Raw genomic sequence first — 21247 nt, 5'->3', positions numbered from 1 at the left:
CTTTGGGTCTTTCCAGACGCCCCGGAAGCTGCTGCAGCTACATGTCCCCCTGGGCACGTAATCCTCCGCGGACCACGGTTTCCCAGCTGAAGCTACTTCAACGACGGTGCAACAGCTGGCTAAGCCGCGGAGGAAGGAGGCAGGGATGCTCCTGGAAGTGCCAGGCATCCCGGTGCCCAGAGGAGGCGGGAGGCGGGAGGCGGGAGGGGGCCCCTCCCCAGGGCGCGCGCGGCAGGGGGTCGGGGTCGGGGCCGGCGGCGGGCGCCTACCTTGCCGCCGGGCGGCGCGGCCACGCAGCGGCTGAGCGAGTCGAGACGCGCGCTGTACTCGGTGAACTTCTTCTGGTAGCGCAGGGCGGTCATCTGCAGCTCCAGCTGCGCCGCGGCCAGCTGCGCCACCAGCGACTTCTCGCGCTTGCCCGCGCGCAGCGCCTCCTTCTTGAGCGCCTTGTGCAGCGCGCCCAGGCGGGCCTGCAGCGCCCCGTTGTGCGCCCGCAGGGCCCGCGCGCAGCAGTGGCCGCCCGCGCGCTGCTCGCCGTGCGTCAGGGGCAGCCCGCAGCCCTCCTGGCAGCGGCCCACGGGCCGCGCGTCGCACCCGTCGCGCATGTGCGCCTCCACGTCGCGCCGCAGCAGCACCTGGCCGCAGCCCGCGTGGCGGCAGCGCGCGGGCGCGAAGTCGCAGCGCTCCAGGTGCTCGGGCAGCTGCTGCAGCTTGACCACCCGGCCGCAGCCGCGCGCCGCGTGCGCGCACTTGATGTCCAGCTTGAGGATGAGGCGCTTGAGCGGCAGGACGTGGTTGAGCTCCTTGGCCGACAGGCGGCCGCGGCAGCGCGCGGGGCAGCTGCCCTCCTGCACCACCCAGGGCAGCACGCAGCCGGCGCAGAAGACGTGGCCGCACGGCGTGGTCAGCGGGTCCTCCAGGACCTTGTGGCACAGCGCGCACTTCAGGTCCGGGTCCACGTCGCCGTCGAAGCGGTCCAGCTCGAAGCCCATGGTGGCGGCCGGGGCCCGGGGTCGCCGCCGGGCGGCCGGCCGCCCCTCCCTCCCTGCGAGGCAGCCCAGACACGCCGGCTGCGCCGCCCGCCCGCCCGCTCGCTCGCTTGCTCTCCCCGGACTGAGCCTAATTGCTCCAGACTTCCTCGGAAAATGCCCGAGGAACAGGACTCCTCCGGCCGTATATGCGCGAGCGCGCGCGCACGCACATCCCGCCTCGGCTGCCTCCACGCCCTGCAGCAAGGAGGAGGCCAGGAAGGCGGGGGAGGATGGGGGGACCCAGGGGCTGCCCAGCCCACCGGCCCGCCCGGGACGCCAGCCGGGGCCCTTCCCCCCGGGGACTCCTCTCTGCTCTTGCACTCTCCGCTGTCGGATACCGACGCGGGCCCAGAGCGCTCCAGGTTTGGAGCTGAGGCTGCCGCCGTCGCCCAGACGGGTTCTCCTGGAGCCCCTTCCGGGGCAGATCCGGACTCTTTTAGTCCTCTCCCCCGCCCCCCCTCTTCTTCTTAGCTGTGGGCGGAGAAGGAAAGCTATTTTTTGAAGGCCCGCTATGTCCGCACTTACGGTCTTTATTTATTTCATTTCAGGGAAAGTTACAGAGCCTGCGGAACGCTCCAGCTACTACGGTTCAGACCGGAGGCCTGGCGGACCCCAGGGTCTGGGCGGCCCGAGGTTTGCAGGACTGGGGGTGCAGATGTGCAGGGGTGGATGGCGGGGACCAGGGCCCCGAGCCCGCTGTCGGGTGGGAGAGGCTGGAGCGCTGGCCCCGGCCGCTGCCCTGAACACCTCTGGAGCGTCCGCGCTTCTAAATCGGTCCCTTTTAAAAGTCATAAGGACAGTGCTCCGAGAGAGTGTTAGCGCCTTTTGAAAATCATTTCACTGCCTTACAGAGGAAGTAACACCCTGGCCCTACAAGGTTAAAAATCGCGCCAAGTATAGATCTTAGAGAGATCCTCCCATAACGCACCCCCACCCCCACCCCCACCCCCACTCATGTGAACTGTGCTCCTTCAGTTTTTTTTTTTTTTTCCCCTTTGTGTATACTTTGTTATAGTTCCATTTTCCAATCGGAGAAACTCAGGCTGGGAGAAGGGGAAAAAAAATGTTTTTTGTCCAGTAAGGTCCTCCTACAGCAGTGTTTCGCAAATTTTAATGGGGATGTGGATTCTGATCCAGTAGTCTGAGGCGGAGCTTGAGACTCTCCATGTTAAAAGAGCTTCCAAAAAAAAGGCTGTTGTGTCTGGTCCGTGTACCTCCACTTCTTTGGAAAGTGGCCATCCAAGACTTTGAACTTCTTCCTTCTACTTCTACTTTCAAGCAGTGTAGTGAGCCTTGTAGCTTTCAGAAATACTCCTGTGTGTTGGAACAGTAGATGGGGATTCCAGTTTAGATTATAAATACATAGCATCATCCATGGATTTGGTGATTTTTTTTTTCCTCCCAAGGCCATACACATTGCTAAAAAAATAAAAATGAAAATGAAAAAAAAAAACCATGCAGTTAACACTGGCAAGAAAGAAATCAAACTATGGAACTCTCATTTGGATTCTGCTGCCAGTTTCTGAATAGTGAAGTGGAAAAGTTGGATCTCTGTGTTTAGTGTGGCTCTGAGGTCTAGAAAGTGGGATTACAGCATCCATTTTGTCTAATTGCTTTTACTTGTCTTCTTTATCTGGCGGCTAAAGCCCCGTGACCTTCACTATTTAGCTGCTTCACAGAGTGAAAGGATTGCCTTGATGTCCACAGGATTACTTGTTTTGAACTGACCTTTAAAAAGTTGTCACTGACTAGATTTTTCAGTGCATTATTGAGGTCACTGGACAGTGGTCTTAAATCAGTGTTGGTGGCATTTGTTGTCTATTTGTGGTAGAGGCTTTCTTTTCATTGCTTTAATCAATTAATGCATTTCTTTGATAGTACATGGGGTGGAATATAATTGGCCTTTGTTCAGATAAGCATGTGCCAGGAATCCTCCATCAGTATATTTATTAAGCGGCTCACAGTTTCTCAGATAATGAGTAAGAAACACATTCTTTGAACAAAGGTGTGTGGGCTTGTCAGTTTCACAGGGTGGGCTAGTGTCAACAGGGGGATAATCTTCAAACCAAACTGGTTTTGAGAAACAGGAAAAGCTCATCATACACCATAAATGGGAAATGAGTGCTTGCTTTGAGTGTCAGCTTATTTTAGGAGCCACCCACCACCACTCCCCACCCCACCCCCCAACAGACCTAGAGGTGGTTGATGAAATGCTACAGTGGAGACCACAGAGAATCTATAATGTAATGGGAATTGGCCTCTTTAGGCAAAAGCAGTCTGTCTGAGCCACTCCTCTGGTTAATTTTAGAATAAAAAATTTTGGAGGTCCTAAAAAAAAAAAAAAAAAAAAAAAAAAGCCTTCCTAGAATGTCAGAGTTGTCAGACCATGTGTATTATTTAGTGGCTTAATTCAACAGGGAGACTGAGAACCAAAAAGGTTTAAAAAAAAAAAAATAGACAATTTAGGGCAAGGTCTCTCAACTTCAGCACTGCTGATAGTCAAGTAATTCTTTTCTGTGCATGGTAGGATGTTCAGCATCTCTGGTTACTGTCCACTAGATGCCAGTGGCAGCCCCACCTTCACCCCCCAGTTGTGACAACCAGATATTGCCAATGTCCTCTGGGGGCAAAATTGCCCTAGATTGAGAGCCACTGGTTTAGGGCGACCTTTCATTAATTGCTGAAGTCGGGCAAGCACTAGCAGCCCACGTCCTCTGCTGGCCATAGAATGACCTGGTCAATGCAGCACAGTGAGAAACGGGTGTTAAATTGCAAAGTTGAGGCAGCACACTCATAAACACGAATACACGTGGTCGGAAGGTGAATGTTTGGCACTGGTCTGGCAGGCCCTCTGAGAAAAGGAGCTAGTTTTTCTGACCTGGATGAGTTTTTCTGACACATCCACAGTCACAGAAGCTGCAGACTGTTCATAAGCAGATGATTCCTTGGAAACAGTGGACTGCTCACTTTGCAAACACTTCTTGCGGCACCCACCATCTCTGCCATCTCTCCTTCCTTCTGCAGTCTGATTCAGCACTTTCCAACCCAAAATGATCCCAAGCCTCATGGAAATGCTATGTCCACCATCACTCTGGTTTTAAATTTTGTTCTTATTGTCTTTTCTATCACATTTAATCAGAAGATGATAACTTCTGCCCTTTTTTGAACTGGTACTCCATGCCAAACATTGTACTCACTACTTGACCTTCATTTTTCTCATTAATCCTCGCAGCACATCCCAAAGTATAGGTCATTAGCTCCAGTTTACAGATGAAGAAACTGAGGTTTACAGAGATTTTGAAAGTTTTCAAAATAGCAGTCAAGAATATAGACAGAAGGACTCCAGAACCCTCACATTAACCTCTATGAGCATTATGCTGCCCCTTGAGGAACCCCTAACTTCTCAGGAGTTATTACTATTACAAATGATGTAGAAAATCACTCCATGCCCCCAACATTACTCACTTCCTCCTTCCCCCATGAACCTTTAGCTTCCCCTAGGCTTTCAATAATTTGTGGGTTCAGTACTAGAGAAAGCAAAAAAGTCAGTTTTTTGCTTTTTTTTTTTTTTGGCAGTTTCTCAGTGCTTAAATATTTATACTCTAGTAGCTGAAATAGCATCATACAGTTTGATTAAAAATTTTTTTTCCAAGTAGCAGTACTACCAGAAAGTGAGATGTATTAGTCACAGGCAAAAATGTGTGACACATCTCAGGCAGACTGCTTGCTTCCTATCATAGCCAATGTCAGCCACTCTGGGGGACCTGGGAATTTCATTTGGCCTTGTAGGGAGAAGACTAGGTAGTTTTTTAAATTTATCCTGGAGTTTTGAAAATTTGGGTAAGTCAGGATGAGCTACCACACTGGGAGCACTGGCCAGAGAACAGGAGGAGTTACTAACAGTCTTCTTACAAATTTGTGCAAGAGTCCGGTTCTGCACAGTGGTGAGGCCTCCTTCTTTGTCTCTCTAAATGGGGTTAGCGGGATCCCTGAGTGGCTCAGCGGTTTAGCGCCTGCCTGTGGCCCGGGGTGGGATCCTGGAGTCCTGGGATCGAGTCCCACGTCCGGCTCCCGGCATGGAGCCTGCTTCTCCCTCCTCCTGTGTCTCTGCCTCTCTCTCTCTCTGTCTATCATAAATAAATAAATAAATAAATAAATAAATAAATAAATAAATAAATAAATAAATAAATCTTAAAAAATAAATAAAATAAAATAAATAAATGGGGGTCTAGCTTCTACGGCACCAGGTACATTCACTTATGTAACATTCATCACATTTGAAATGTCTTCATTTATCTAACAGTTAATTAATTAGTAGCTACAGTCTGCTAGGAAGGTGCTGTCAACAGGGGTCAACCAGATGGGCACTGTTGCCTTCTTGATGCAGAGAGGCAAGTATCAATGAACAATACCATCCTGACATCATAATGAGATGTTGGAAGTTCCCTACAGCAGTGCTGATCAAGGTGTGATCAAAGGCATGGGCATAACCTGGAAGCTTGCTGGAAATACACAATCTCAGGCTTCATCCTGGATGCACTGCATTAGAATCTGCATTTTAACAGTATCTCCAAGTGGCATGTAGACACTTAAAGTTTGAGAAGCACTAGTATAAAGACCGTACAACAACCTAATGTGCTGGAGAGAAATTGAAGGAGCCCCTTCTAAATAGGGAAGTCTGATGAGAGGAAATGTGAGTTGCTGCTTGAAGGATGAGAATGATCCAGTAAGAGCAGGAGACCATTCCAGGCAAAAACAACAGAAAGTACAGAGGTCCAGAGGGAGTCAGTTGGTTTATTTAAGTTAGATGGAGCTTGCCTAGAACTGAAAACAGGGTGAGAAAGGGGAAGAAAATCAAGTAAGTAAGGGTAAGGGTAAAGAAGTAGATAACCAAACATCCAGGGCTGGCAGGGCACACAGACTAAAAGGTTTGAAATGATGCTGAGAGTGCTGGGTGGCCCGGAAAGGTTTTAGGCAGCAGAGGGGCACAGCTTGGTCAATATCCAGTCTCTCCCTCCCCTGTTCTATTCTAGAGCTGGACAACCATGTCCACATTCCCTCCCGTGTGTTTAACACTTAGTGGAGACTGAATAAGTGTTGAACAAATTGTTCCCTCTTACTGATCTTTCTAAGTTTCTGCTTCTAAAAATCCTAAGCACAGGTTGATGCTACTGTATGAGGTATCTGTATCACAATGTGGGTTAAAGAGTCTTCCGTGGCCTATCATCATTTAGAACATTGTTTCCACAACAAAATCTATTCTGAATTTTGAACCACCAGGTCTCATAGGAAGAGTTAGGTCACTATCTGATTGTGAATTGAGTTTTTATAAAGAAAAAGTGTGTGTGTGAGGGAGAGAGAGACAAGTGTGATTCCAAAGACTCAGAATATTGTAGACATTTGGAGCTAGAAGGGAGCTCCTTTTTTATCCCACAAATACTGACCCACTATCACGTACAGAGCATGGACAACAGACATATGAAAAAAGACAAAGGACTTAGCTCTTACCTTAGAGAGATCATAGGGCCCCCAAGTTTGCCAGCTGAATAAAATCACCAACAGTTCTCATACTAAAACAAATGTATCAGGTATCTTATCCAGTCCAAAGTACTCATTATAAAGTGGGGAAATGAAAGCTCAAAGAATTTAAATGACTATACAGCAGAGAAAGGATTGGACCAAATGTCAGCTGAGTGTTAACGCTGGTTCACTGAGTAACCTTAGGTAAATTCTATGATTTTATATAAATGTGGATGTGTATGTATATGCAATTCAATTGGGTAGGAAATTCCAAATTCTCTAAGACCTAATACTAAAGAATGTTTTTCTTACTCTTGTCCTGGTATCGATTTCCATGTGGTCATTCGGGGTCCAGGCTCCTTCCATCTACTGGCTTTGCCCTACTTCAAGCCCTCTCCTCCGACCTGTCCCCATTCAGTGAATGGGAAGAAGGGAAGATTGGTCATGGAAGGTGTTTGTAGATAGGACAGGGAGTGGCTTGCCTACTTCCACCCACGTCCTACCAGCTATAATTCAGTCACAGGGCCACACTAATACCAAGGGATTCTGGGAAACATAGGCTAGCTATGTTCTCAGGTAGAAGAAGAGTTAAGTTTTGTGTGTGTCTACTCAATCTATACATGTATATGTGTGTATGTAAATGTGCATAAATACATATATGTATATATACATATGTACAGGAGAAAAAAAGATTAAGCTTAGCTGAAGAAAATAGAACATCGAAATAACCATGAAGTCTACATGCGAGAAACTTCTTTGTCCCTCAAGTAAAAAAGTATGATCCATAGTCAGTAGCACAAGTCTGATAGCATGGCTTTCAAGTCATGAAGGATTTATTTAGGATTCTTTAATATTCCTAGTCTACCATCATGGGGCTGGCGTGTCTGCTCACTTCATGGACCAGGATGTCCATTGCAGAGCTCAACCACTCCAGGAAGGAAAATGAAGGAAATTTAGGCTTCTTTAGGACATTTGTGGGAAGCTTGTCTGAGTACCTTCTCTTACATCTCAGCGACAATCCCTACATGCAAAGAAGACGACTTGTGAAATAAAGTCTTTTTTTTTTTTAAAGACTTTTATTTATTTATTCCTGAGAGACACACAGAGAGAGACAGAGACATAGGCAGAGGGAGAAGCAAGCTCCATGCAGGGAGCCCTATGGGGGACTCAATTCCGGGACTCTGGGACACGCTCTGAGCCAAAGGCAGACACTCAACCACTGAGCCACCCAGGCATCCCAAATAAAGTCTTTTATGAGGGTACATTGGTTCCTGGCATATATCATAGGATCTTAACACAACATATCATTTCACATCCACTTGGATGGCTAATGTCAAAAAGACAGTAACAAGTGTAGACAAAGATATGGATAAATTGGAACCCTCGTACATTGCTGTGGGTTTGTAAAATGGGACAGCCACTTTGGAAAGTAGTTTGGCAGTTACTCAGAATCCTAAACGTTGTATGACCACATGACCCAGCAGTTCCACTCCTAGGTATATAACCAAGAGAACTGAAACCATAAACTTGCATATGAATTTTCATGGCACCATTATTCATGAGAGTCATAAAGTTTAAACAACCCAAATATCCATCAGTTGATGAATGTGTAAGCAAAATTGGTATATATCCACATAGTAGAATATCAGTCACCATAAAAAGGAACAAAGTACTGATTCATGCTATAACTTGGGTTGACACTGAAAACATTATTCTAAGTAAAAGAAGCCAAACATAAAAGGCTACATATTGTGTGATTCCATTTATAGAGAATTTATAGAGACACAAATTAGATTAGTGCTTTTCAGAGGCTGAGAGGTGGAGAGATGGGATGGATATGGGATTTCTTTTCGAGGTGATGAAAACGTTCTAAAATTAATCATTACAGATGGTTACATAACTGTGAATGTATTAAAAGCCACTGAATTGTACACTTTAAAAGGGTAAATTTCCCAGTATGTGAAGTGTATCTCATATACTGAGTATTCAATAAAGCTGTGTTAAAACAAAAACAATAAGGATCTGTTAATAAGGAAGAAGAGAGTGATGGATACTAGATACACAAGGAGCACTCTGCATGTGTTTATATACACACATAAGCTTTTTTCAAAATTATATTAAAGTATTATCTATATCTATATAAAATCTATTTTCTCATCCACATCAAAAGCTATATTTTAAAAAATTGATATAAATTGCATTAGAACTCTTTTTGCCTTCAAGTTCCTGAAACTCACTTTAAACTGACTCAGGCATTTAAAAAACAAAGAACAAAAAACAAAAACACAAGGCGATATCAATGAAAAGTCCAGGAGGTAAAAATGGCTTTGGGCGTACCTGAACCCAGGTGCTCACATGAATGCATTAAGCATCTACTCTGCTTTCCCCTGGACTGGCTTCCTCCTCGAGCAGACTCTCCTCACATGTCCGACACATAACCCCTAAAGCCCAGGTTTGCATGTCATGAGCTTATCAACTCCAGCAGAGAGAGCATTCTTTATCTAATAGTTCCAATACATTTCCAAGATATAATTCTTGGCCTGCCTTAGGTTCATCTGTCCATTCCTGAACCAGGGAGTGGGGACAACCTCACCCAGACTACAAGAAATGAAGGTAGGGGAGGTAATGATGCCAGAATGGCAAAAAATATATGCCCACTATTGCCTTATTACAGAAGTCATCACTCATCCTGGGTAGTGGTGGTGGAGGGGGATGAAGCATTGCCTGTGAAATATATATACCCCTTGTCTTGGAATAAATTTCAAAAACGCCAGTCAGGCTCCCTCATCCTTATCAGTTATATCCTGCCTTGAAGCAATCACCTATGAAAGGAATACAAATACACATAAGACCATGCAATATTCTTTTTAATAAATTCAGAATGACTTCATGCAACAATGGACCTGCTCCCATCAGCTAAATCACATGAAGTTACAGTTTCTAAAGTCAAATTTAAACTTTAAAGTTGAAAAGATTCCTGTTATGTTGGTCAGTGCTATATATCCCTAAGACCTAGGACAGTGTTTGGCTCACACTGGACACTCACAAAACATGATTGTTGTCATTGGCTATGTGACTTGCCCAAATACTTATTAGTCCAAAGACATTTTCCAGGTTTCTAAAACCTCAGAGACCCTTGATTATTCCCAATAAAGAGAATGTGATTTTCCTAAGGAGAAGAGAATGTGGTCCTTTGATCACATGGACTCCCCGTTAAAAATAAGATGGCTCAATCATCACAGGTATATGAGAAGGTAAAAAAAAAATCATAAAAAGAAATATTCATAAATAAAAAACAGAATCCCAGTACTGGTAAATAGGTCATTTTTAATTTGGAAAATCTGCTTTTCCAGTATTTAAGTTTCACTTTATAATGTGTTCCTTAAAATAAGCGAGCTCTTTAACCTCCTTGCAGGTCAGGCCTGTGATCTAGGAACTCATTAATTGTAATTTTTCTCTTGGCACCTTCTCCATCACTCTCATTTACTCTGTCTGTAAAATTATGATAATAATAATCTGTGCTCACCTAACATACGGTAATAATTGCTAATTAACTAATTTTTATATGTAGAAACCCCTGAAGACTTTACACAGGTGCTAAGTTATTATTTTAGGCTGGGGGTGGGAGGAAGATATGACTTTCTGTTTGCAAGTATGATGGCTCCACTCTAATGCTGCTCACTTCACAGGGATGCAATATTATAAACCATTTCATGTCCCATCCACTGCTGATTGATTTGACAAGCAAACCCTGCACTATGAAATCACTTTCTCTTGTCACCTTGGGCCTCAAATAGCCCGAGTTGTGCTCATTGTTTCATCTATGGGGGCTTTTTTACAGCAAAATATAACCACTTAAGCATTAACTACACTCAAAAGACACAGAGTTGCAACTCTCAAACTAGTGATTTCCAGAATGTACCCTCCCCCCATCTAATGTTGAACCACAATTGCTTTTCATGTAAATACTATTTGATTGTATGAAAAAAAGAGAGTGGTTCTCCCCTCTAACTCTTTCCCAAAAGAGAGAGCTGCTCATTATTTAGGGTTTTTTTTTTTTCTTTCCTTCCCTCCTTATCGTTTTTAGAACAAAAGAATAATCTTTTCATCTGGGAGGGCTTCAGGCAGAACAGTTTTGAGATGTCAGCCAACCAAGAGAAATATGACATTACCATTCTTTGAAACCTTGTTCTGAAACTGTGGTTTTGGTACCCAGATCAACCGGGCACTTGGCAATGAAAAAGCTAAAACAAAACATTACTGAAAATAGTCCTACAATGGTATGGTGTTTCTAGGATAATCGTTTGTTATATTTTAACAAACAAAAGTCACTTAAACCTTTCATTCTATTTTCATGGCTGCACAGGAACAGACATGAAACATTTCACAAAGCTGGCCACGAGCTGCCTGTTACAGGGGCAAGAAGCAATCATGGAAAAAACTTCAGCAATGGTAACATTTTTCTATACAGGTAAAATGGAAAATGTGTCCGAATGCTGGCATACTCTCTGTAATTTTGCCAAATAGCACACTCCATCTTAACAGAATACACAGAGCCTTAGAAGTTGAATCCAAAAAGATGAAAGAACTTGGAGGACAGTGAGTCAGTTTGTCATTGGTGGGAATCTCTGCAGTAACTTATAATTTATCCATGGGTTGTGTAAACTTAAAGATGAAGATAAAGCTGCAGTTGGAGAGCTCAGAGAGCTCACTTGTACTGGTGTTCTCCATACTTGAGGAACTACCAAGTTGCTGATGGTTCTTTAACTGGTAGGAGATAAGTGAAAGTGAATTTTGAGCTTTTGTAATACATGCTCTGTTTCTGTTGTTTCCTGAAGGGCAGTAATTGACTAGCAAAGACAGAAACTACCCAGTTTATGAATGGAATTGTGGATGATGGCCCAAGAATTACACACAACTCCATATAGAGTAGCCCATCTTATCCAAGGGTGGGGGTGTGCATTCCAAGAACCGCAGGGGATGCCTGAAACCAAGGGTGGTGGCAAACCCAAATAAGCTATGTTTTTTCCTACGCATGCAGACATATGATAAAATTTAATTTATAAATTAGGCATAGAGATTAACACTAATAATTAAATAGAACAATTATAACAATATATTGTAATAAAAGTTATGGGAATGTGGTCTCTCTCTCTCCCTCAAAGTATCTTCTTATACTCACCTTTCTTGTGATGATGTGAGACGATGAAACGCCTGTGTGATGAGTTGCAGTGCGGTGAATGGCGTAGGCGTTGTGACGTAGGGTCAGGCCACTACTGACTTTCTGACCATGTGTCAGAAGGAGGATCATCTGCTTCCATGCCCACTCTTGACCCTGAGTAACTGAAACCACAGAAAGCGAAACTGCCCGTAAGGGAGGAAGACTATTGTTGTAGCAAAAACTTAGAGGAGTGCCTTTTGGGAAAAGTCACAAGAAGTTCCACATTTCACACTTTAATTGAGAATGGGACATTTTCTTCTTCATGCCCAAATCCCCCACAGATGGACTTCTGACCTTCTTGTTTGGTGGCAGTTGATAAAAATGTACTGAATTAAATAATATATACATATAAATTTAATAGCAACACCGACCCTAAGTCAGCAAATAACACCATTCTACTCGTTAGAACGAATTTCATCAAAAGAACAATACATGTGATTGTGCTCCATATTGGGGCTTGGCAAGATTTCTCTGTAAAAGAACCAGTTAGTAAATATCTGTGGCGTTGCTGGCCATGTCGTCTCTGTCACAGCTATTCAACTATAATCGTGTAGCACAAAAACAGCCATAGAAAATATGTAAATGAATGGATGTGGCTCTATTCCAATATAGCTCTATTTTCAAAAGGGATGGCTTTCTCCCACAGGCCTTAATTTGCCAACCATTCTCATATATAAAGGCACTGCCATTGGGGCAAGACAACATCAACTCAACTGGAACCCATTAGGACCATCAGAGTGAGACAGACTGATATGGACTTTATAATAAATAGATGTTCAGTTAATGTCGATACTTTGAACAAAGGGGACAGTGGAGCATTGTAAACGCAGGAGTCAGAAAAACCTATGTTCAAATTTTTGTTCTACCACTTACTGACTGTATAACCTTTGCGAGTCATACAGTCACCTCAGTTTCTTCTCTGGGAAAGGGAGATGTTATTAGCACCTGTTTCACAGGGTTGATGCAGATTAAGTGGCATACCATTTAAATGAGGAAGCTTATGAAAAGTGCTTGGCACAGGTCCAGACATCTACTGAGCTAAACGACATTAAGACTGAATTAATGACCATAAGGAGGGTAAGCCTTCTAGGGGACTGGTATTGCCCAGGCTTCCTAAAGTTATCACCTATAAACTGGGCCCAGATTCTCTGCCCTAGATCCCTGGAATGCAAGGATCCTGATGTATACAGATTATGGATATAGAGTGATAGATGGTGTAATATGCAAAAGCAGTTTGTTGATAAGTTCACCAGAAAGGGATTAGAGGAAAAAGAGGCCATATCAGAGCTACGTATGAGTTATCTCTGTCTTGGAGTTATTTATTATTCTGTGAATTAGTTGGTCCCCGTAACAATTTTAACAACCCAAAAAAAAAAAAAAAAAAACAAATGAACAGCAGAAGAATGTGAGGTCCTTTCTCTTTAGAAAAAAAATGGTGCCAACGGTCATTAAAGGTGATTCTTTGAAAGGGGATTACTGGAGGTCACTGTCTCTCAAGGATAAATGTGTCCACCATGCTAAGTGTAAAAACCAACAGGTCTTTGCCAGAGCCCTATAACCGAGATTGCCTATGAAGATGCCCTCATTACTGGGAACCCATTTCAAACAAACCTGGGACATATTTGTTCATCTTTTGTCTACAGGGATTATAGGAAGAAACTAAAGAGCTATTTAATTGAAGAAATCATAAGGTCAGACATATCTTGTTCTCACCTCTATATCCCCAAGATTGAGCACAGTCCCCAGTATACAGTAGATGCTCAATAAATGCCCATGACACTGTTGACTGGCAGAAGAGAAGGTGCCATAGCTTTCTCAGGCTTCCAATGGCACAGACACACAGTTCTGGAGCATTCTACTATTCAAAGTCCTTGTGCTGCACTGTGGGGCATATTGGAGACAGTAACCGATTGCATCATATTATATGCTTGGCATAATTATACTGTAGGCTTTTGTCTCCTTTGGTGCCAGTCAGTCTCAAAACACACGCCGCTTCCTCTCTTTGCTTATGTAAAGCGCTGGGGTTGCCCACTCATTACAATTGGGATTTGTGAACTCTGTGTCCACAGTCTGAGTCATTGCAGCCCAGAGGCTCAAGCTTGGGAGAACCGGGATGGCTTTTCCCCGGAGAAGATATTCAACAATGGGTATTTGAGTCCTGGAAGAAAAAGAAGAAAGTAGCAGACATGGACTGGCTGTGTCTCGATCAGATGTAACATGGTGATCAAGTTTGCTTTTCATTTTTTAAAAAAGAAATATTCAGGATGCCTGGGTGGCTCAGTTGGTTAAGCATCTGCCTTTGGCTCAGGTCATGATCTGGGGGTCCCGCATTGGTCTCTCTACTCAGCGGGGAGTCGGTCTCTCCTTCTCCCTCTGTGCTTGCACCTTCTTTCTCTCTCAAAGAAATAAAATCTTTAAAAAAGTAATAAACTGCTTTTTTTCTTAATTTTATAAAGAGGGTTTGATCTGCAGGGAGCTATAGATTCTCCCCTCTGAATCTCTTTCCCATCCATTTACTTCGTCTTTGCCACCACTCTCATCCGAGCCACCATCTCCTCTACCTGGATGACGGCGATATTTTCCAAAGTTGTATCTCTACATCCTGCCATGCCCCTTTCCATTTCCACATTGCTGCCAGAGTGCTCTTTTTAAAATGGAAAAATGGTTCTGAACCACCGCTGCTTATAACCATTCAACGGTTTCCCGTGTCTTTTAAGAGAAGAATTGTAATCCTACACTTCGCTTCTCAGGCTGGGCATGATCTCATCCCGCCTCTCTTGCCAGCCTCATTTTGTGCTTCTCTCTTAGTTCTGTATTTCAGCAATTGAAGACATTGCCAATTGTCCCTCAGTTTCCATTCTCCCTTGTGTTTAAAAAAACCAAAACAAAATAAAAGCTGAGTTTCCCCAGAGCCCATGATTCCCCAGCCAAAAACTACATTTCTAGTCTTTCTGAGTTCTTGACAGTAGAACATGAGAAGAAGTGATGTTGTCCCTCAAAAGGAAATGAGCCTGCTCTCCCTATCTGTGCTTTCTCCTCCTACTGGTTGGCATGCAGGCTAAGCACATAGGACCAAGAGAGGATCTAAAGTATATCCCACAGGCCAAACCCAGCCTATCAAGATTATGTCAACAAAGTTTGATTGGAACACAGCCACATCAATTGATTTAGGCATCGTCTGTGGCTGCTTTCATACTGCAATGTCAGAGTTGAGAAGTTGGGACAGAGACCATATGACCTGCAAAATGCTGCCAGTCTGATCCTTTACAGAGAACTTTGCCAACTTGTACCGTCGGGGGAAACAGAGCAACAAGATTGAAGGGGCCTAGGTTCATGGCATTTATAGAGCCAGTCACATCAGCTGAATCAGTGCATCTGGACAATAAATATAAAAAAAAAATCTGCCTTGTTTAAACCTTTGTATTAGGGTCTTCTGTTGAAAGAGTCCTTCAGTCTGAGCATTATTGACATTTTGGGTAGGACAACTCTTTGTTTTAGGATGCTGCGTTGGGCATCGTAGGGTGTTAAGTATCATTCCTGGCATCTACCCACTAGATGCCGGTAGCATTCACTCCCCAAGTGCAATTATAACTATCTCCAGACATTGCCAAATATCTGTTGGGGGATAGAATTACTCCTGGTTGAGAAGCCCTGTAGTAGAGCAACTTAATCAGCTATGCCAAGCATCTCCCTCTCCTTAAGCCTTCCAGAACTAGGAACCACTAGGAACTCTCACTGTCCTCTCTAGCAGAAATGTTCTTCCTCACTCCTCACATAGTCATCTCCTACTTTACTTTGTGTCAGCTTCAACATCCCTTCCTCAGGACCCTCCACTGATCCGCCCAGGAAATAATAGTCCGGTAGTCACCTGTAGTTTTCTTAGGCAGCAATTATTGATATACTATTTACCATTCACAGACACAGATAATAAATAAGTGATTGTTGAATGACTTTCTCACAGGACATTGAAATTTTGCAGGGAAAGCAAGGAACTAAAATTGGTAGAGGAGGCAAACATGAGTCTTGCCATGGTCCTGACTTGGGGAGCTGGGTTCATACTGCTGGTTATATAGAATAAGCAAGAAGCAGCCAGGGAGAAATGGGCTCTCCTTACTTCCCAGCTCCGGAATTCCCATAAACCAAGGGACCTGCCTTCCTTCCATAGCAGCCAAAACATCTGCTAAAGTTAGTCCGTTTCTGTATTTCAGAGCAACATATGGATTTGTACTTTGCCTTTGGTTTTGAAATCGCTTCATATTAACCCTGTACTTTTCGGCCTGCGAAGTTGTATGTGATATGATTTATTAACCCTGCACTATACTCTTTTAAGGTAAGTTAAAGATAATCCCTACAGTCACATCTTAAATTCAAATGCAGAGAAATAGGTGCCCCCCGCCCCCTCACACACTCTCCAGACCTTCCAACTGTCCGAGCTAAGAGGCTAAACATTCAGATAGACCTAGATGCTTCCTTAGCACAAGCCATTAAGAGAGATGTGTGTGGTCTACTTAATTCCTTTGTATTTCTCTCTCTCTTCAGATAGTTTGTCTTCACTCTCAATCCCACTCTTTAGAATCCTGCACCTTCAAAGCACCTTCCAATCTTTTTCTCAAGATCCTTAGCATTCTGTAAGTGGACCCATATACTGTTTGAAATAAAGGCACATTCTTCATCCTCTCTTAGTAGGATACACACTAGCTGTGTGCACATGTATGTATAATGATTGCAAAAGATATTTGACCACCATACCAAAAGAAAGTCTTTTGCAACAGATCTGGTTATAAGACTTAGTTCCACCAGTAACTAGGATGCCAGGATGTCTGTGAAGAGTCATATAATCTCTGAGCCTTGGTTTCCTCAGCTTTTAAATGGGTCTAGTGTTGCTTACCTAAAGATGTGCTGTACCGAGGAACACAGTGCCCTGGACACAGCAGGTATTCAATAAATATTATCTAAATTTCTATGATCCATTCATTTAGTCTTTCCTAGAATTCCTGAGACAGATCATTAGGCCTTCTCAAGATGACCAGCTGGCATATGAGGCAGACCAGTGATTATGCCCTGCTAACTAGACCATATGGAACTTCACCACTTTACCTTGATCTAAACATTTGAGGGAGCCCCAGGCAGACATTGTAAGAGACAGTGTATCTTTCTAGGAGGGCATGGGGTGAACAGTACTCTCACATCTTGACACTTGCACTTCTCCCATGCTTCACTGTGTGCATGCCTGCATCCACAAGCACATGCATGCAAGCTCATGCCCATGCTAATATGCACACAAAAATACCACCTGCATACCACTTCCCCTCAGCACCAGAACTTTTATATCTTACTCAAGAAATCTTTAGGCCTGCTCTTCTCTCTCCCCTCTCCTCTCCTCTTGTGTAGGGTCATGGATATTGGATGGAAGGTACACATAAAGGTTAAGAAAAACCTTGGAATAGGAGAAGGTGGGACAAATTGTGAGTCACATCAGGGTGAGGATGTGTTGGGAAGATGGGAATAAGAACAAAGTGTCACAATATCTCAAGATGTAAGTTATCAAACTATGCACAACTAAGCATCCAGGAATTTTATCCTTAGTTGGGTCATGATAATGATAGCTTCCATTTACTTTGCACTTAACTCTATGACAAAAGTTTAGCAAAGAATGTATGAATTACTTTATTTACCCTCAAAACGACTCTGATGGGCTAGATACTATTTCCTCCAGTTAATAGATGAGGAAACAGAGGCCCAGATTTGCCCAAGACTTCCTGTGGACCCGTGGGTGACAAAGAGGAATTTCAAACTTCTGGGTGCTTGATGTCAGACTCTAAACTCACTGTGCTATAGAGCAGGGTCCCAGGGATTCCACACTGTAGGAAGGCTGAAGAATCCTGAGATAGCTGATGCTAGCACTCCCCTACCCCGCCCCACAAATCCATTCTACCCATCTATGCCATGACAATATGGCTTGAACACGGCTGCCCAGCCAGGGACAACACTTCCAATAGCCCTTGCATTGAGATGTATTGTGTCAATCACATTCACCATTGGAGTGTGAGTGGAAGTGGCCTGTGTCACTTTAGAGCCAACATTTTTAAGATGCAGGCATGACTCCTCCATGTTCTCCTCACCTCCTACCCCCGACCCTGCTAGCTGGAATAACAAGGCAACCAACCCTGAAGGAGGGCTGAACTTGAAGATGGAAGGGATCTGGGTCTCTCCATCACCATCACCATGTGGAAGCAAGGGAGGCTGACCAGCAACACTCCCTCAGGACACTTCTTTAAGTAAGAAATAAACTTGTATCATGAATATGCCCTCAGAACTTTTAGGTCTCCTTCCTTACAGCCATCATACTATCTGAACTCACACAACTTCTTTCTTTGCTTTAAAAAACAAAAATGGCCCGTTGCTGGTCTAATGAGATTAAAAAAAAAAAAAAAAAAAAAGACCCCCGGTAACGTGGGTCAATGGAAAAAGAATCACAGCTCCATAAAATAAACATCTCCATAAATTGGAGATAAAACTCATTCAAACATGACTTATTAGACGTGGCAATTATATTTACTTATTACTTATTTATTTATTTATTTATTTATTTATTTATTTATTTATTTATTTATATTCATTCATGAGAAAGAGAGAGAGAGAGAGAGAGAGAGAGGCAGAGACTCAGGCAGAGGGAGAAACAGGCTCCATTCAGGGAGCCCAACATGGGACTCAATCCCAGGTCTCCAGGACCAGGTCCTGGGCTGAAGACTGTGCTAACCCGCTGAGCCACCTGGGCTGCCCAACATGGCAATTATTTAAAACCATTTATCCCCTATCCTCTTCCCTTCAAACAAAGCAAACACAGTACAACAGGGAAAATGTGAAAGGATACCAGACGATGCTAATAATATTTCAAACTCTGAAAGGTGTTCTGACACTTATAAATTTCAAATTCATAACAGGAGAAGAGAATGAAGTATTTACTGTAAAAAAAAAAAATCATTAACCTCTTTTTCCTTTGGCCTGGAATTGTTTCTCTCATTTTCTTCAGTCACACTTTATTCAGTTGAGTGTCTGGCTTTCTGAGCCAGCTTGTCTTTTATGAATTTTCCAGGTGGTTTGAAATGCAGAGTAATTAAGTGACTTCTCCAAGGTTACATGCAAGGAGCTGCAGCCTCCTCTCTGAAGCCTCCTCTCCCAGCCTCTGGGCTTTCCTCCTCTGCATATTGCCTCCAACCTCCATGCAGGAAACCAAGCACGGATGAAGTCTTTTTCTTGGGAAACAAGTGTAAAAACTGCTTTTAACCTTAAAATTAACTTACTTATTTACCACTCGTAAGCTCTGACATTTTCAAGGTTTGGGAATTCTTATTTGATATGCCAGATCCTGAAAGCATGAGATGAAGAACCATCTTCGCTGAAGTTGGTGCCTGTGGACTATTCCCCGACACCTGGAAACAAACTCTCTGCCTTTCTCTCTGCCCTGTACTTTGTGCTTTCATGGAGAAAGGGAGAGTGCATGGAATTAAAATGCCAATCTGGCACCCAGTTACAACCCCCCGTGGTTCTGGCTTTGTGCTTTTGTACAACAGGCTCAGAACAGAGACAATAGCTAGTACACAAGCCTAATTACTCTGTGTGTGCCACTTGCGAGCTGCAGTCTGGACCTGGGTTTGATTTAGCGCTTTTGAATAGGAACATAGAGAGGATGGTTAAGACTTATTGCCACAATTGTGGTTTCCAAGCTGTCACACTCACACAGATGCTGGGGGCAGGCTCCATTTTTTAGAGCTTTGGATATTTCACCTAACTCCACACCATTTCCTGCTAAGCTCAGAAATGGGTCTGTAACCTTTGACTTGTGAACTTATCCCTTATGATATTTAGATTTAAAAGTTTCTTGTCCTTGACCCTGACAGAAATCTCAACCATTGTCCTTGGGGGCAAGGGAAAGCTGTAAAGGTGACCTTACACAGCGTCATGTCACCCTGTTCCTTTTAGAATCCTAAAACTGATCATTTTCATAAACAGCCACCCTCATGTTTCTGACTTCCCCTACATCTACACACTTATATCCTTACTTAGGAGGGTAGGAATTTGACCTCTTAATTTTGGGGTCCTCCTTCCATGGCCCATCCTCACCCCTACCCACAACTGCCTTTAGAGTTTGGTACATATGGCCACCCACTAAAGTCAACTTTCTGGTTGATTGTCTGGTGGGATAAATGGAAATACCAGATGTTTATATGTAGTTAGTGTATTTGGGAGACAGAAACCATCCCTAAGCATGGCTATTGCGTTTCCTGGTCCAGCACTGACATCCTCTTCTGAAAGTAGCACTCTGATTTTTTCCTCTGAGGTATTGTATAGCCCCTGTTTTCAGGGCAAGGTGTAATGCACATCTCTTGGATTTAGGGATGGGCATGGGAGCCAGCCTGGCCATCAGCATATTCTGGGCATAGTGACTGGCATACGATAGACACATGATCCAAGTGCCATAGACTGAATGTTTGTGTACCCCCCACAGAAGTTCATATATGTGATAGTATTAGGACATAGGGTGATTGGGAATTAATTAGGTCATAAGGGCAGAGTCCTTATGAGCGGGATTAGTGCCATTATAAAAGAGGCCCCCCAGTGCTCCCTTGCCCCTTCCACCATATGAAGTGATAGCAAAAGGACCTTCATCCAGGAAGTGGGCCCTGCTCAGATACCAAATCTGCCAGTGCCATGGTCTTGGACTTCCCCATCTCCAGAAATGTGAGATCACCCAGTCTGTGGTATTTGTTGTAGTAGCCCAAATAGACTAGGACATTGAAGTAGCAGTCAGAAGAAATCCATTTATTTTTCTGGGATTATTGCAATGGATACACTCTCTTTAACATTGTGTTTACTTACAGAAGAATGTTGGGCACCAAGGAGAGAGACCTGGCCTGGAATGAAGCCAACATGGAGGAAAAGTGATCTAAGAAATAATGTGTGACTGTGTCCTGGTGATGCATATGACCTCCTGGATCCATCTCTGCCTAAAAACATATTGATTCTTGGCATGTTTGAAGCAATAATTCCTTTTTGCTTAATATAAGTTGACCTGGAAGAGTTGTAACTAAGTTATGGGTGACCAGAAGAGTTAAAGCAATTTAAGTAAGGCCAATGTGACTATACCCAATGATTTGCAACATGTGAGCTCTGAAGTTTTAAGTAATAAAGTGGCTAAGATTCATGGGGCTCCTTTCTTTAGTCTTTCTTTATTGCATTCCCTCATAGGACTTGAAATATCTTATGTACAATGCTGTCCAGTTTCTGCTGGGTGCTCCTCACTACCCACATTATTTCCTGGAGGTAACTTGCCAGATTACTCAGAAACATCTCACTGTTCATTTCTAAAATTGAATGCTCCTCCCAAACAGACTCTTTTCTTGATCACCCTCATGTCAGTTAAGACCATATTATCTATTCAGCTGGTCAAGCCAGAAACTAGAGACAGCAACGC

The 21247-nt window shown here is 43.7% G+C and overlaps 1 protein-coding gene and 1 long non-coding RNA gene across 2 annotated transcripts in view; one reads left to right on the top strand and one right to left on the bottom strand.

Moving 5' to 3' along the window:
• Positions 1–1089, bottom strand: part of PDZRN3 (PDZ domain containing ring finger 3) — a 237461-nt gene extending 236372 nt beyond the window's left edge. Inside the window, exon 1 of the mRNA XM_025451603.3 lies at positions 270–1089. Within this exon, the coding sequence (XP_025307388.3) occupies positions 270–992 (723 nt within the window). The 5' untranslated portion in view covers positions 993–1089. The remainder of the gene's footprint in view (positions 1–269) is intronic.
• Positions 1090–5232: 4143 nt separating this feature from the next.
• Positions 5233–20982, top strand: LOC112662947 (uncharacterized). Its single transcript, XR_003138972.3, has 4 exons — positions 5233–5724; positions 10918–11022; positions 15981–16102; positions 20655–20982. It is a non-coding gene; the product is annotated as an uncharacterized LOC112662947 (long non-coding RNA).
• Positions 20983–21247: the final 265 nt, after the last annotated feature.

The sequence above is a fragment of the Canis lupus genome, chromosome 20 (genome assembly GCF_003254725.2).
Source record: "Canis lupus dingo isolate Sandy chromosome 20, ASM325472v2, whole genome shotgun sequence".
NCBI lineage: Eukaryota > Metazoa > Chordata > Mammalia > Carnivora > Canidae > Canis > Canis lupus.
This window is presented reverse-complemented; position numbering and strand designations above follow the sequence as displayed.